We start from the raw sequence: 18,094 nt of genomic DNA on the forward strand, positions 1-18,094 counted from the left end.
TTCTCACCATGTAGCAGAGATGCTGAGTCAACAAAAAGACTTTGACAATTAAAGCTTTCAGCCATTGGCCTTCGTCAACAATACAGACACACATGCACGCACACCCACTCATGCTAACGCAACTCACATACACGACTGCAGTCTCAGGCAACTGAAATCACACTGCGAGCACCACCAGTGTATGATGGGAGTGGCGACTGGGTGGGGATAAGGAGGCTTCTGGGGTGGGGAGGGGGAGGGATAGTATGTTCGGAGTGGCGGACAATGAAGTGCTGCAGGTTAGTTAGAAGGTGGGGGAGAAATGGGGAGGGGGGGGGGGAAGTAGCGGAAAAGGAGAGAAATAAAGAGACTTGTTGTGGTGGTGGAATGACGGCTGTGTAGTGCTGGAATGGGAACAGGAAAGGTGCTGGATGGGTGAGGACAGTGACTAACTGAGGTTGTTACATTCAATCCTGGATTTTCCATTGTTTGATTATTATTTTTGTTTGATGGTGGTCTATTTTTCTCTATCTCCACCCATTCATTTGTTACTCTTAAGAGAAATTTATGGGTACCTCGAGGGGGCTGTAGCACTTGTTAAATAATATTCTGAATTGAAATTTGAAAATAATCTTTCTAAATTTTTCACATTTTCCAAGAAATTTTAGAAAATATTCTGTTTTCATTAAAAATGCGCACAATTTATATAACAGAAACATGTTTTTATTTTCAAGTTCTACTGAACCAAAATATCACATGATTGAAGAGACATTGAATGTTATTTTTTTCCTAAGAAAGAATACCATATGTCAGCAGTTGGGTATTTTTTAGGTTCTTGAGTTTCATCTTTTGTGAGGATGTTCTTGTAATTATGGACCTTTCTGCACACGACAGTCTTATGAACGTTTTCAATTCCACTTTTGTAACTAAGATCAGTCTTTAGTGTTGAGGAATCGTTGTTGATGAAGTCAGTGGCAATTGTTAGTCTCCTGAAGAGAGCTTTTGTACCAAGAATTACAATAGATGAGAATTAAGTGTTTTTGAAGAAATAAAAATGACTTTCACTGTTGGATCATCATCAAGTAAGGATAGAGAAACAGATTCAGAATTGGAATAGAGAAATAGATTCAGGAACTGTGTACCAGAGGGTTGGAAAATCTTTTTGTAGCAGCTGTACTGATTTCAAGATAAATTACCAGCTAATGCATAAATAGGAAATCATATTAAGATACTTTCATTACTTGTAATGACCTAAGTCAGACTCGTGTGCACTCTAGCCAAAATATTCTTGGTGATTTTAGTTGTATGGGCTTCTGGTCAAGGCCCAAGGCTAATTTCTCTTCCTTGGACCACCACCCAATGCCCAAAAGTTTTAAAGGACACAAATGCCAACCAATCATAAAAGCTGGCATTGCAAGAATATTCTTATTAAAGAGTTCTTTCCACAAGATAAAAAAGAGGTATATCTTGAATATGAAAACTGTCTGTATCATCCACGTCCGTTACTGTCCCTGGTACATGAAACAGTATCCTGGTATATGAAACAATGCCCTATTCTTTGGAAAGTGGCCAGTTAACTACAAAAGCAAGAATTCTTGTTGATTTTCCTCAAGTTTCTCAATTTTTTTTGGAAAAGTGTCATGTCTGAACTATCTAACAATACCATCTGATGATAAGCTTTGAAGTTTCAAATTTTGCAGGCAGCTAAAGATTGCTATTTGCTGGTAATCTGACCAGAAAAAGCTGATGTATGCCACTGAGATTATATAGCATCAGATGGTAATGTAGAATTGAAACTGATTTTTTTATGTAATTTAATTATCTTCTGGGATTGAATTTAACTGTTGCCTAGGGTATGTTCCTCATTATTGATAACCCAACTGCAGATTCCTTTTAACTTTTTTGTGTTTATTGCTTTGAATAAATACTGAAGTTTGATGACAGTCTTCAGGTAAAAGTTCTGTAATCCTCCCTGAATTACACAGTTCTGAACACATTTTAACATTTTGCACCAAACTAAGTAGTGCTGAATTCTCCATCAGAGGCTCCCCAAAAACAGCTATCCCAAGCTGATTACAGTAACTGCTGCATGGTCTCTGCACACAACCATATGTATTAACAGTCAGAATTTTACAAAGCCTTATTATGTCAATTTCATCTAACAAGTTACAGTCGAAAATTAGTGTTTTGTGAAAAGTTTGCTACAACATAATATTTTACAAAACTAAAGCAAATTTTGATATGAGGTTGGTTGGATTGCATTTTAACATGAAAATTAATGAATTACCGTTGTCAATCAATCATATTACATTATAATTACAATATCATTTACGTTACTAACATTTGCTTGATGTCTGCGTGCATTGTAGAAAATTATACATTCAGCACTTTTAAGATAAAGAAATAATAATACAGAGCACATGATTCCTGGAATGGATGGTAAAGAAAACGTTCTGGAATGTTCTGTGGAAGTGAAACTACATCAGAAGGAATGATGTGAAAGTCAGCATTATGTCTGCATGATTCTACAACAGATAAGTTCATAGACAAATGGAAATAGATGTGAACGAAGTAGCAGTCGCCTGTAGCATGTGTGTATACTATGTGACTGATGAATCATGTTGATCATAAGTCCTGGTACTGGTAACTGTATAAAGTTGTTTCTTGTTTAGTATATCAGAATGAGCAAATTGAAACGACTTTGCAAGAATGTGATGAAGGCAGGAGAGGCACAAGAGATCACAGTAAAACTTTTTTTCTCTGTTTGTACAGACACCATATAGTCAACCTGTATGGCTTGCTGTTGTATCAGTACAAAATACTTGTATTGTGTCCATTATATGCCACTTTTTATTGTCCACCCAAGATTCATCAAAATGAACCGTGTTTCTATTCTGACACTGGAAAGTTCTGAACACTTCTCAAGTGACAATATTTGAGAACTCAATCAAAATTATCCTGTTACTTGGACATCTCTCCCACTTGAATCCCACTGCATGATACAGTCTCTGTAGTATGTTATCACCCCAGAGAAATTGAATTCTTCTCCTGACTGTTATGTGGAGCTTTTTGGCACTATAGGCATTTTTCTTCACTAAGCCGTAGTGCAGCATAATGTCTCTGTCCTGTACTGTCTGCATTACCACTTGAAACTTTTGCATTCTTCAGATCTTGGGACACTTTTACCAGAAGTACTAAGAAAAGATTCACCAACAGAAATTCCCTTTTCCAAATTTGTGTAAAAGAGATCTCTCAGAAATACCAGCATAATTGGCAGCACACGGACAACAATGTTTCAGTAGATATTTCAAATTTTTTGTCTTAGCATCCTGATAATATTTTATTATGTTCCCCTGTCTTCTCTGTGAATCACTGTCCCACCTTGTGTCCTGAAGACACAGAGGAGGTAGAAGAAATAAAGCTACAGACTTCTGATTTCAAAGTTACTGAATTAAACTCTGTGCTCTGTAAATGAGAAACAAAACAGCAGAATAACATACACTCCTGGAAATAGAAAAAAGAACACATTGACACCGGTGTGTCAGACCCACCATACTTGCTCCGGACACTGCGAGAGGGCTGTACAAGCAATGATCACACGCACGGCACAGCGGACACACCAGGAACCGCGGTGTTGGCCGTCGAATGGCGCTAGCTGCGCAGCATTTGTGCACCGCCGCCGTCAGTGTCAGCCAGTTTGCCGTGGCATACGGAGCTCCATCGCAGTCTTTAACACTAGTAGCATGCCGCGACAGCGTGGACGTGAACCGTATGTGCAGTTGACGGACTTTGAGCGAGGGCATATAGTGGGCATCCAGGAGGCCGGGTGGACGTACCGCCGAATTGCTCAACACGTGGGGCGTGAGGTCTCCACAGTACATCGATGTTGTCGCCAGTGGTCGGCGGAAGGTGCACGTGCCCGTCGACCTGGGACCGGACCGCAGCGACGCACGGATGCACGCCAAGACCATAGGATCCTACGCAGTGCCGTAGGGGACCGCACCGCCACTTCCCAGCAAATTAGGGACACTGTTGCTCCTGGGGTATCGGCGAGGACCATTCGCAACCGTCTCCATGAAGCTGGGCTACGGTCCCGCACACCGTTAGGCCGTCTTCCGCTCACGCCCCAACATCGTGCAGCCCGCCTCCAGTGGTGTCGCGACAGGCGTGAATGGAGGGACGAATGGAGACGTGTCGTCTTCAGCGATGAGAGTCGCTTCTGCCTTGGTGCCAATGATGGTCGTATGCGTGTTTGGCGGCGTGCAGGTGAGCGCCACAATCAGGACTGCATACGACCGAGGCACACAGGGCCAACACCCGGCATCATGGTGTGGGGAGCGATCTCCTACACTGGCCGTACACCACTGGTGATCGTCGAGGGGACACTGAATAGTGCACGGTACATCCAAACCGTCATCGAACCCATCGTTCTACCATTCCTCGACCTGCAAGGGAACTTGCTGTTCCAACAGGACAATGCACGTCCGCATGTATCCCGTGCCACCCAACGTGCTCTAGAAGGTGTAAGTCAACTACCCTGGCCAGCAAGATCTCCGGATCTGTCCCCCATTGAGCATGTTTGGGACTGGATGAAGCGTCGTCTCACACGGTCTGCACGTCCAGCACGAACGCTGGTCCAACTGAGGCACCAGGTGGAAATGGCATGGCAAACCGTTCCACAGGACTACATCCAGCATCTCTACGATCGTCTCCATGGGAGAATAGCAGCCTGCATTGCTGCGAAAGGTGGATATACACTGTACTAGTGCCGACATTGTGCATGCTCTGTTGCCTGTGTCTATGTGCCTGTGGTTCTGTCAGTGTGATCATGTGATGTATCTGACCCCAGGAATGTGTCAATAAAGTTTCCCCTTCCTGGGACAATGAATTCACGGTGTTCTTATTTCAATTTCCAGGAGTGTAGATGTGCGCTAATGAAAGAAACTCAATGAGTGTGAATGGGAATGGTCAAACAGTTGTCGAACATAAGCCGTGTTTGATGTGCTGGAGATAAATATTGATTGACAGCAGTTTTCACAATACGGCAGATGTTTATATTAATGTCTCGCTGTGGATGTTTAGTGAAAGAGTTTTGCTACAATTTATTTCACTGTATTGGGAGTTTTCACAACTGTTAAAACTACAATCAAGGATAAAAACAAAATAGCACTTGCAGTTATCAAAATGGTAAAGATGTTGTCTTTCTCAGCCATATGTTACGCAGGAACGTGTTAAGAAGAATTCATATTCTGCACACAAGTAAACAAGTGGGAGTATAATAAAATTAAAAATCTCTGATTCTTTCAAAGACAGGGTATGATATATGTTGTTGTACTTTAATGTACTGTCATAGAGGACCAAGTAGAAGAGAATAAATTTTCACATACTTGTCTTCTTTTTCAACACGAGGACAAAGGAACTTGGTTATGAAACGTTTCTGAGTCCATTCAGAGAAAGTTGATACAGTCATCTGGTTCTGAGTGTAATATTTCCTTTAGCAGATTTCATGGGTGTATTTATCTCTCAATTCCAACTGTTCCCTGGACCACTGCCTTGTTTTATTTTTCGTCTTTATTCACAGTCCTAAAGTCAATGCAAGAAATGCTTTGCTACGTTGGTATCTACTCTCACTAGCATGAAAATACTTCACAGCATGAACAGTTTCAGCCACAGTAGTGAAGTCAGATTGACAAACTTTGTTGTTATGTTTACTGATTTGTCAGACAAATCCATGGATAGAAATGATCAAATTTGACAAACGAGTTTGTTTTATCATTTGTAGGTGTCATAACACTGCCAGGCTGGGAACTGTAGTATTCCCATAGTATTTCAAAGTTGAGATTTACTTGAACCTATTAATACTCAGTGTTATTGTTTGTCTTCAGCTAAATGTACCGACACTTCTTGCATACATTTCCCATGTATTCTTCAAAACTATTACATTAGTCTCCCCAAATACTTCAGTCTTTGTGTCACGGTCGGAAATGCAACTTACAAATTCAGAATTCAACACTATTATGGAAAGGTAAGTTGCTACTCACCTTATAGCGGAGATGCTGAGTCACAGATAGACACAACAAAAAGACTGCCACAAATAAAGCTTTTGACCAGTAAGGCCTTCATCAAAGATAGATCACACACACACACACACACACACACACACACACACACACACACACACACACACACACACAACTCGCAAGACTGCAGTCTCGAGCAACTGGTGCATGATGGGAGTGGTGAGCATGAGATGTGCCTGCTTGTGTGTATGAATGGTGTTTATCTCTCTTGTATTGATGAAGGCTCTGGCTAAAATCTTTATGCAAGTGTCTTTTAATTTTGCCTGTCTGCAACTTAACGCATGTTCTTTATGGTAAGTAGCAATCTTCATTTTCCTTAATTGTCAATAAGAAAGTGTACATCACAGAACTTTCACAGTGCTTAAACACACCATGGACATGTCAGTATTGAACTGCTGTGGCACTGGAGCACACTTAGGGCACAGCAAATTTTGGCCACTGTGACAGCCTGCACGATTCAGATGATTATTAATAATCTAAAGTTATGATTTCATCATACTCAAATACTGAGAAATGGTGATGATTTATGTATGCAGGAAAATTCCAAAACTGAAAGTTTCAGATCCAAGTGAGAAAAGTATTATATGTATTTTCTGAGAAAACTACTAGTGGTATTTTGTAAATTCTTCTTAGAATAAGGAAAGATAAATTAAATTGTTGTTGCCTTTCCTTGATAATTTTCTGCTATGTATGTTTGTTTATTTACTGTTGTGTAAGCTTCCTGAAAAAGAAAGGATTCCTTTCTTTCCTTATTTTTCAGATTTTGTTTTTCTACTTTGTTCTTACTTTTTGCAAATTTTCCATTTTCTCATTCATAATCAGTAAATGATTTATACAGTTTCAAATTTTATCAATGAGAGTAAATTTGTTTTATAGCTGCAGTAGAGATAGATGCCCATAACACATTTTCCCTTATGTATCTCTCTATTTGCAAGTTGCTGCAGTTGTGACCAGATACTGTCTGTTGCAGTCTCTCGGTCTGAAAGCAGAGGCAGAGCGCGAACTCCGCATGCAACTGAAGCGACAGGCGGAGGCCCACAGTGACCACCTGCATGATGCCTTGGCGCTGCGGGAAGTGGAACTATCCCGTAAATATCAGCGCACAGCAGACGAGAGGATCGCAGAAGAACAGGCCAAGTACAAACTGCAGATTGCCTCGATGATGGGACGACTAAAAGGCCTTGAGACAGCTCTCAGAGGTGGGTTATATTGCCTGTCATTGTAAGCAGGGTGTAATTCAGGAATTAACGGTCCTTTGGCATTCATAGAGTCAAGGAATATAGATTCATCATCATCATCATCATCATCATCATCATCATCATCATTTAAGACAGGTTATGCCTTTCAGTGTTCAGTCTGAAGCATAGTCCCCCTTATAAAATTCCTCCATGATCCCCTATTCAGTGCTAATATTGGTGCCTCTTCTGATGTTATGCCTATTACTTCAAAATCATTCTTAATCGAATCCAGGTACCTTCTCCTTGGTCTACCCCGACTCCTCCTACCCTCTACTGCTGAACCCATCAGTCTCTGGCTAACCTAGCTTCTCCCATGCGTGTAACATGACCCCACCATCTAAGCCTGTTCACCCTGACTGCTACATCTATAGAGTTCATTCCCAGTTTTTCTTTGATTTCCTCATTGTTGACACCCTCCTGCCATTGTTCCCATCTACTAGTACCTGCAATCATCCTAGCTACTTTCATATCCGTAACCTCAACCTTATTGTTAAGGTAACGTGAATCCACCCAGCTTTGGCTCCCATATAACAAAGTTGGTCGAAAGATTGAACGGTGCACAGATAACTTAGTCTTGGTACTGACTTCCTTCTTGCAGAAGAGAGTAGATCGTAGCTGAGCGCTCACTGCATTAGCTTTGTTACACCTTGCTTCCAGTTCTTTCACTAAGTTGCCATCCTGTGAGAATATGCATCCTAAGTACTTGAAATCGTCCACCTGTTCTAACTTTGTTCCTCCTATTTGGCACTCAATCCATTTATATCTCTTTCCCACCGATATTACATTCGTTTTGGAGATGCTAATCTTCATACCATACTCCTTACATTTCTGATCTAGCTCTGAAATATTACTCTGCAAACTTTCAGTCGAATCTGCCATCACAACTGAGTCATCCGCGTATTTGTACTCACATATCTTAATCTCACCCAGCCAGTCTATTGTTTTCAACATATGATCCATAAATAATATGAACAACAGTGGAGACAGGTTGCAGCCTTGTCTTACCCCTGAAAGTACACCGAACCATGAACTCAATTTACCGTCAACTCTAACTTATGCCTGACTATCTATGTAAAGACCTTTAATTGCTTGCAAAAGTTTGCCTCCTATTCCATAATCTCGTAGAATACAATAACTTCCTCCTAGGAACCCGGTCATATGCCTTTTCTAGATCTATAAAGCATAGATACAATTCCCTGTTCCACTTGTAACACTTCTCCATTATTTGCCATAAGCTAAAGATCTGGTCCTGACAACCTCTAAGAGGCCTAAACCCACACTGATTTTCATCCAATATGCCCTCAGCTAATACTCGCACTTTCCTTTCAACAATACCTGAGAAGATTTTACCCACAACGCTGATTAAAGAGATACCTCTGTAGTTTTCTGTTTCCATGTTTAAATATTGGTGTGATTACTGCTTTCGTCCAGTCTGATGGAACCTGTCCCGAGTCCCACGCCATTTCAGTTATCCTGTGTAGCCATTTAAGACCTGACATTTCACTGTATTTTATGAGTTCTGACTTAATTTCATCCACCCCAGCCGCTTTATTGCACTGCAATCTCTTGACCATTTTCTCCACTTCCTCAAATGTGATCCTATTTCCGTCATCATTCCTATCCCATTGTACATCAAAATCTGAAACATTACTGATCATATTTTTAACTACATTGAGCAACTATTCAAAATATTCCCTCCATCTGCCCAAGGCATCAACAGGATTCACCAGCAGTTTCCTGCCCTGTCCAAAATACTTGTCATTTCCTTCTTACCTCCCTTTCGAAGACTGCTAATTACTCTCCAGATTGGTTTTCCAGCAGCTTGACCCAAAGTCTCCAACCTGTTTCCAAAGTCTTCCCAAGATTTCTTCTTGGATGCTGCAATTATCTGTTTGGCTATGTTTCTTTCTTCAACATAACTTTCTCTGTCTACCTGAGTTCTAGTAATTTCCTTTTACAGGCTGCCTTGACTGTGTCATTCCACCAAGCTGTTTGTTTCATCCTATCTTTACACACTACTGTTCCAAAGACATTCTTTAGCCACTTCTACTACTGTGTCCCTGTACCTTGTCCATTCCTTTTCCAGTGACTGTAACTGACTACATTCAACTAACTGGTACCTTTCTGAGATCACTGTTATGTCAAATGCTAAAATAATGGACAATGATTAGCCTACATAGAGAAATAATGTAAGCTTCACTTTTCTAACTGACAAGTATTTTTGTTATTAATCTGTATTTTTGTTAGGAATATACGTTAATAACAAAAATAATTGTCAGTTAAAAAAGTGAAGCTTACATTATTTCTCTATGTAGGCTAATCATTGTCCATTATTTTAGCATTTGACATTTCTTTCCATAAGATTTAGGATTTCTGTCTCATAGTCAGCTGTGTCTCGTTCATTAAGCATGTAGCTACAGGCCTTTTACACCTTTGCATTACTGCTGAAACATTTTTCCTGTCAGGAGCTCTTACTTTCGTTAAAATGTAAAAACCAGGACAAGGCAGTAAATTGAGTGATCAAAAATTTACCATCTAAATCGATTCAGCAAGCCTCTGCTTGTAATTGTTGTGATGATGACTATTGGTGTGAAGAAGCAGAATGCCCCGAAAAAGGTATTCTACACTTATGATTTTGGATTGCTAGTCACTGTTGTTTAGGATGTCCCAATATTGATCCGCATTGATCATAGCATTTTTTCACTTGAAATCTGTCAGAGGAAAAGCCATATGATCACAGAAAACTGTTGCTGTGAATTTCTGTAGTAATAGTTTGCTTTAATTTTCAGTTTTGGGGGTATTACATGCTGACGCCACTCAAGTAATTAGTATCTAGCATATGTCTTTAGGTAATACATACATGCCTCATCACCAGTAATGAATGGAACAGTAAATGTATTTGCATCTGTATGAAATAAAATGTCAGTGCTGAAGCCATTACCTATTATGTATCTATTACTCAGTTATCAAGGAACCCACAATGCACAAAGTTGGCTACAGCCAAGATATTTGGACACAAGTTCACCGAACAAAGAACAAGAAATTTTTGGGAGAGGAATGTGTAATGTGTCTCAGTGGTGACTGACAGCTGAATAGTGTTTCGTATTGCACACTTTTTCTAAATTTTTGAACATTGCACTATGTTTTCACTAATTTCTTTTGTTCATTACTGTATCACCGTACTTGTCCTTTAGTTAACACTAAATTTCTGCAGGTTTGCAGCGTCAGTATATTAAAAAAAAAAAAAATCTGTGGCTTCACAGTCAGTAGAAATTTGTATCAAATTTTTGTATTCTAGCAAGGGAGTGAGACGTATAGATGTGGCTTATAGGCTGTGAAAAACACACACACACACACACACACACACACACACACACACAACACCACCACTCATGTTCATAATCCCACTGTGTGTGTGTGTGTGTGTGTGTGTGTGTGTGTGTGTGTGTGTGTGATCATAATGATCACTTTTGTGTCCCTAGTTTGACAATCTGCTTTGTGAGATCTAAGGCAGTAGAACTGACGTTAATGTATGTTCAAAGCACGTGCCGAAGCTGACAAAAAGGCAGCCCAGGCACAGCTGCTGTGGAGTGCTGCACAATCCCTCCACTCCGCTCTCAAGGCTGGTGTTCCTGGCGAACCTTGGACACGGCAACTCCGCCCTCTGGAGGACGATGTACTTGCTCTCAGGAAAGCGGCAGGTATGCAAAATATCTGTGACTGCTTATAAAATTGTCTGTGTGTGACCATGAAAATATCAAACCTTAATGAAAAGGGAATGGAAATATGTTGGTGGAATTAAATAATTTGAGGAGTGATGTTAAAGGCAAATGTCACGATGCAACCTTAGATCCCACATTCCTCCTGGCCACAATCTTGGCTAGACCCATGTCTCACACCCGCCTCCACCCCTGTCCCACAGCCCCAGTGAAGCTCGTCCTGCACTCGGGCCCTTTCCTCCACACTCCCCCACTTCCTCTGTCTATCTTCCCCTTCCAATCTGTTCTTCTGTGACATAATGCTGACTCCTATCGTCTGCAGCCAGAACGAGCTCGCTGGTGCCACATTCCTGTCCCATGGACCCATTTTCAGTCACCTTTCTGCAAGTCTTCCCCCTGCCCTCCTCGTCCTTTCTTCCCTTGTCCACTCCACCAGACAAAACCTTAATGACAACATCAGTGAGATAACGGAAAATATCTGGTGGAATGCAAAAATGGAATGACCATTTTTTGTATGCAGAGTGCACTCCACACAGGAGCCTGGAACCTGAATGTAGATGGTGTACCAAAATTATTTTAATTTTATCAATGCATTCCACTGTTGACGGCAGTTTCAGAGACACAGGTTAACTTTTTAAATTTTATTTTATTGATACCAGAGTAGTAATGATACTGTGCAGGCAGTTGTAAATAATTTTATGTTGTGTGATGATGACAGGTTGTTTGAAACTGTTATGAATAAAAGATTATTTCATCAGCAGTTCTTGGTGGTTCATAAATGAGTTGTGAGGAACTATTAACGACAACAGTGGTTTTGCAAGTGATACATCAGTATTAATTTAATGTAATAGTGCAGAACGGACTTATGGTCTCTTATGTGAATATATTCGATACAATCGACAAATGGATCAAATTAAATAGGTTTAAACTTAACATCGCAAAAACCTGTATGATGTTGTTTGAAACCAAATATTCAGAATGCTGGGAGATTAAAATGAATCATAACAATCAATTGATGAAGCAGCTAATGTGGTGGAGCTCCTTGGATTAAATTAGTAAAAGAATGTAAGCTGGATTACATATTGGTGAAGTCGTAGCTAACAAATTAAGCAGTTTTGTACATACTAGCAAATCCTACTGACACCTTTGCACAAAAAATAGCATATTGTAGCTGTCCCCACATTACACTGTTATAAAATCATGATGTTCTTCCTCAGCAGACTAAAATTATTTGGAGAAAGTCACTTTGGTCACTCTTAAAATGCAGGAAACAAAGATAATTTTTATGCTTACTCCACAGATTAAATTTTATGCTCAGAGTCCACAGTATGCAGATGAAAATATACACTAAATTAATAGCCAAAAAATGCTTATAAGGAGTTAAATCCTCTAAAAATAAGGCTACAGGACTTTCCCTTTTTCCTAGAAGAATTCGTGTTGGATGAACTGACATTTTTAGAATTGTGCAACGTGATACTGGATTTATTATGTAACTTTTTCCATAACATAACTGTGTTAGTGCAAGAAAAATGGAAATTCCTGGATGGAGCAATACATAAAATAAGGGAAGGGCAATGACTCACCTGTAGCGGATTAGTGTGTGGAACACAGGAACACACAACAAAAAACAATATTTACACTACCTCTTGAGCATTAGCTCTTTTTCTGGTAAAATTATATGCATGCTTACACGCACGCACACACAGACACCCAAAGCACTCTCTCGTGATCATGGCAAGACTCCTTTCCTTTCTCTTATTTTATGCAGAACTGTATTAGTATTAAGTTACTATTGTCAGAATTTGTTGTTATTCGATTGTGTTTCTGTTTTATAACAAATTATTGACATGTGTTCTCTATGTGATTCAGAGGATTTAGATATGTACCTTGAGACAAATAATTCACAATTCTGATAGGAGTATAGGCAGACACTTGTGTGCCAACTGGCATTCACACATCACAGCAACTTCTGCTGAAACTAGTGAAATCGAACTTAGCTGTTTTTTTGTGAATGAAAATGCTTTTAATCACCAAAAAATATAAGCACCTTTTACAGCTTTCTAAAGAATTATTAGAAACTTACATGCCTGTGTATGGGTCTGGCTCTTTTGTAGCCTACTCAGAAACCCATCATTTCAGCCATATGCTCTATCTTTAGTTGGCAGAGTTCATAAATATTTTTAAAAATGTCTAAAATTACTCATTCATTCATTCACACATTATGCTCTATGAATCGTATCATGGAGGAGAGGCAAACAGATTTAACGTTGGGGATGCTGGACAAAATGTCAATGAACAAAATGTGATAATGACATGCAGACTAAATATGGAACACAATCTGCTGTCAGCTTCCACAGATGTAAACAGTAATTGCTCCAGTTTCCTGATTTTAGTCCTTTAGCACACCTGATGAAAACTTGTTTTGTAGCTGAAACATTTGTGCATGCTTGACATGGTCATCTGGTTGTTTGCCCTAGAACATTTCCTCCAATATTTTCAGCTTTTTAAATTTTGCTCAGTGTGTATAAGTTAAGTGTAGCTGTTGTTCCAAAATTATGAATAGTGCTGTTAACGTGGTGATTACTAGTGTCTTTCTTAAAGTGCATAATGGATTTTTAGTAGTAGTCAACAGATTTAGAGAGGCTCACCAATATTCTATAAACAGATTTTTACGAGAAACTCAATGATTGTTTTTGATTATTATTATTATTTATTGTTGTTATTACTATTTTGAATTCTCAAGAATTCAGCCGGGTGGCTTTGTCTAAAGGCACAATATTTTGACAAGCAGACTTCTTGCCATCTTCAGGTATTACTGACGAGTGAGTGGTACCTGCTGAGTGCTCGCTCTCTGCACCCCCACCCCCCTACTCCTCCCGCCTGTGCCTCCAGATGTGGACCTGGTGTGGTGATGGAGGAAGCATGACATCGGGCCTTGATCCAGGGCCTTCAGAAGTGCCACAACTGGCAACTGATGCGGATGTCTGCTGGTGAGGTAACAGTGCTTCCGCATCTTCTTCATTTATCATCTTCTTCTTATCTTCATTTATCATGGTGGAAGCAGACTTCCACGTAGACTGCTGCTGTGCTGTAGTCATGCTCAAGACTATGTCCCAGGCCTTACTTAACTGAAACCAACTGTCCTTATTTATTAATCTGTCATGCAGTCGTGTTTCTATAGTTTATACATTTTCCCACACTGGCAAGGGATGTGGTAGACTTCCTGTTTCTGGAGTCCTAGGATCCTTGACAGATCCTAATAATGTTTTCATCTTGGTTGGTAGGTAGAACACACACCTGATGATGTTGTGTTGCTGTAACTGTTCATATGTAACATGGCCTATGTTACAGCAACCGCCAGATACTATGTGTCTTAATGCAGAAGCAGCCAAGACCACAGCCTGCTGAAGACAAAGATAAACTGGTTGTAACAGTGATTATTCCATATGTTGGGAACGCATCAGCAAAAATCAGAAGAATACTCCAGAAACACAACGTCAAGTGCATGTTCTGTCCACCAACCAAGTTGAAAATCTCATAAGGGTCTATCAAGGATGCTCTAAGAGTCTGGATGACAACCCCAAATTCTTGCAACAATCCAACACCTTCTGGGACTGTATTCTCAAGAATAATGTCCCAGAAGTCATCATTCACGGTATGTCCGTGGGAGAAGCACCGCTCTGCTACAGTGAACTTTGTCGGCTAAGAATTGTCTGTGTGTTGTTTATGCTCATTGCATCTCTCCTTTACTGTCCAGATAGACTGGCCTACATACATTTTCCCTCGCTGGCAAGGGATGTGGTAGACCTCCAGTTTCATTCTCCTAGATCATCCTTGATAGATCCTAATAAGATTTTCAACTTGGTTGGTGGACAGAACACACACTTGACATGTTTTTGGAATATTCTTCCAATGTTTGCTGATGTTTTCCTGACATATAGAATAATCACTGTCACAACCAGTTTATCTTTGTCTTCAGCAGGCTGTGGTCTTGGCTTCTTCTGTGTTAAGGCACATTGTATCTGGCAGTTGCTGTAACGTAGGCCATGTTCCATATGAACAGTTACAGCAACACATCAGGTGCGTGTTCTGCCTGGCAACCCAGACGAAAACATTATTAGGATCTGTCAAGGATCCTAGGCCTCCAGAAACAGGGAGTCTACCACATACCTTGCCAGTGTGGGAAAATGTATGTAGGCCAGTCTATCCAGCCAATACAGGACAGATGCAATGAGCATAAACAACACACAGACAACGTTAATCCAACAAAGTCCACTGAAGCAAAGGACTGCTTCTCCCACGGACATACCATGAATTATGATGATACAAAGTTGTTGCAACAATCCAATACTTTCTGGGATTGTATTCTGAAAGAAGCTGTAGAGATCACATTGCATGATGGACTAATAAATAGGGACAGTGAGTTTCAATTAAGCAAGATCTGGTCCCAGTGTTGAGCATGACCAGAGTACAGCAGTAGTCAACGTGGAGGTTGACTTCCATCATCATAAATGAAGAAGACGAAGAAGAATTGTTGCCACACCAGCATAGATATGCATTGAGCACTGGCCGTGGCACTTCTGAAGCCCATGGATCAACACCCAACACTGTGCTTCCCCCACCACTGCACCAGATCCACACCAAGAGGTGCCAATTAGAGGCAGTGGGAGGGAGGGGGAAGAGGGGAGGGGTGAGGGTACAAAGGCGGCACCCAGCAGGTATTACTCAGTCATCAGTAATGCCTGAAGACGGCAAGAATTTGGTTTGTTGAAATATCTCATCTTTTAGACAACACCACCTGAGAACCAGTAAAGATTTTCCTACATCAGGAAAACTTTAAACCACACATTGTTATTATTACTATTTGGCTCTTTTGTGTAGTCTGCGAATGATTCATATTTTGTGCAATCCTCCCCCCCCCCCCCCCCCCCCCCCCCCTCCGCCCAAATATTGTGCTGCAGCTGAGGATTGAGCTTGCATGGAAATAGTATATAAGCAAAAAGCACTTGCTGTCACACACTATTAAGCAAAAACCACTTGGTGTCACACACTATTATCTTTAATTTAAAAAAAAAAATATTTCTCTCCCCCCTTGATATTTGCCATACTTAGTTCCAGGAACTCGAGATAACACTGAATATCTTTGGTTACCTCTGTTATTACAATTCTCATTTCACACTTTGTTGAATTGTTTGTGCACATTTTTCTTAAATATGATAGAATTTCTTATTAACAACAGCAGTGTTTATGGATTGTGTGAGTAGACTGTCAGTCTTTTAGATGTAAAAATAATTTAAGTAGAAGATGCTGTACGTATGTTCTGAACCCGGCTTGGTTTTGTAGTTGAAGGAGATGAGCTTGTGGAAGCTGTGTTGGCAGCCATTCCGAAGGAAGCCGTCTCTCGAGGTGTCTATCCGGAAGACGCTCTGAGGGAAAGGTTCCTCAAAGTGGAGCGCATCGCTCGGCGGCTGGCGCTTCTGCCCGAGAGTGGAGGGTCACTGCCCCTCTACTTCTTTTCTTATCTGCAGAGCCTCTTCCTCATAAATGCAGTGGACCCCATACCCCAAGCAGAATTATCTGATGAACCAGTTAACCTGGCCCATTTGGATACTTTTGATATACTGCAAAGGGCGAGGTATGAAAACTAGGATTAAGATGATTATGATGATGTAATATTGTGGAACAAAATTTACATTGAAAATTACTTCTTCAGTTACCAGGCAATGTTGCTTTCTACTTCTGTCAAAAATTTATAGCAACTTACTGGTTTTACATGTTGTTTATTATGTAATAGAAAAAGTGACTTTCCTATTTACACTTGTAACAACTACATTCTTAGTTCTGTCTGACCATTACTTACTCACATGAAGCAAAACTTGAAGTACTGCTGATAGATGTACGTAAAAAAAAAAAAAAAAAAAAAAAAAAAAAAAACTACTAGCTCTAGAAACGCGTAGTTTCTTTTTGAAAGTATCCTCTTTATTCATTGAAAATGGCACTAACAGTTCCGAAAGCTAAGTTAGCTTTTTTCTGTTTTTTATATACATGTGTATCAGCAGTATTTGGTACTCTACCTCCTTAAACTAAGTACAGGCTATCCATTCTGTCTCCTTGTAATTTAAGTTTTCTCAGGTAAATTTTCCGTTTGCTACAAATGCTTGCTTATATTACTCACAGATAGTCAGATGTAATTACGTGCTTAATTTCAGATATTGGTTGGACAGAGGCAACTTCACACAGACACTGAAATATATGAATTTACTGAAAGGAGCTTCAAGGCAGATTGCCAGTGATTGGATGAATGAAACTAGAATTTTGCTGGAAACTCAGCAAGCTGCTGGAACATTGTTGGCACATGCGGCAGCAGCAGGGCTGATTCATCTGTGAATAGCAAATATGGAGTTGAATGCATGAGTATTGTTAATGTCTAGTGTAATGTCATGAAATTCTTGCATTTCCTTCTCTGTAAATGCCATTCTGAAATTTTTATGAAGTTTTTCATATTTTTTGCTGTTTCTGCATATCTCACATTCATTCCACAATTATTAGCCGGCATTTGTGACAGTGCTAGCAACGAAGTTCATATTTTCTTGAACATTTCTGGTTACATATGAATTAACTCCTTCTGTGGGCGAATGTAAATAACTGTCGTCAAGAAAATATCATGTTTTGTACAGTTTGTATGTATGTTTTTCTAGAACATCTTGTAAAACTGTGATTTTGGAGAACAGACTGTAACTATATAATATGTAAATACAGCTAAGATAAAACTCATACCAACATGACACTCACTTATTAAAGTAAAAATCGCAGGATGCATGTGACAGAACGTTCCAGTAACTACATCTTTGCTTACAAACAAACATGAAGGTGATAGAGAAGCAACATTTCAAAAGTAGTATATAGCCAATCAAATTAGTGACAAGTTTACAGTCACAAAATCATTTTTATTAAATTATGATTGTTCCCTTTTTTGAGAGTGCATGGTGTGAGAAAGTTTTATATTTTATTTTTCAGTTAATTTTGTTTGGAAGAGTGAAAAATATGTATCTGCATTCATCAGTTTCTTAGACTGAAA

The 18,094-nt window shown here is 39.9% G+C and overlaps 1 protein-coding gene across 2 annotated transcripts in view; it reads left to right on the forward strand.

The window, feature by feature from the left end:
• LOC124605347 (MICOS complex subunit Mic60) overlaps positions 1 to 17,790 on the forward strand; it is a 59,345-nt gene extending 41,555 nt beyond the window's left edge. For both annotated transcript variants that reach the window (XM_047136966.1, XM_047136967.1), the window contains 4 exons: positions 7,030 to 7,258; positions 10,840 to 10,998; positions 16,360 to 16,651; positions 17,226 to 17,790. In XM_047136966.1, the coding sequence (XP_046992922.1) occupies positions 7,030 to 7,258; positions 10,840 to 10,998; positions 16,360 to 16,651; positions 17,226 to 17,403 (858 nt within the window). In that variant the 3' untranslated portion in view covers positions 17,404 to 17,790. The remainder of the gene's footprint in view (positions 1 to 7,029; positions 7,259 to 10,839; positions 10,999 to 16,359; positions 16,652 to 17,225) is intronic.
• Positions 17,791 to 18,094: the final 304 nt, after the last annotated feature.

The sequence above is a fragment of the Schistocerca americana genome, chromosome 3 (assembly GCF_021461395.2).
Source record: "Schistocerca americana isolate TAMUIC-IGC-003095 chromosome 3, iqSchAmer2.1, whole genome shotgun sequence".
Taxonomy (NCBI): Eukaryota; Metazoa; Arthropoda; class Insecta; order Orthoptera; family Acrididae; genus Schistocerca; species Schistocerca americana.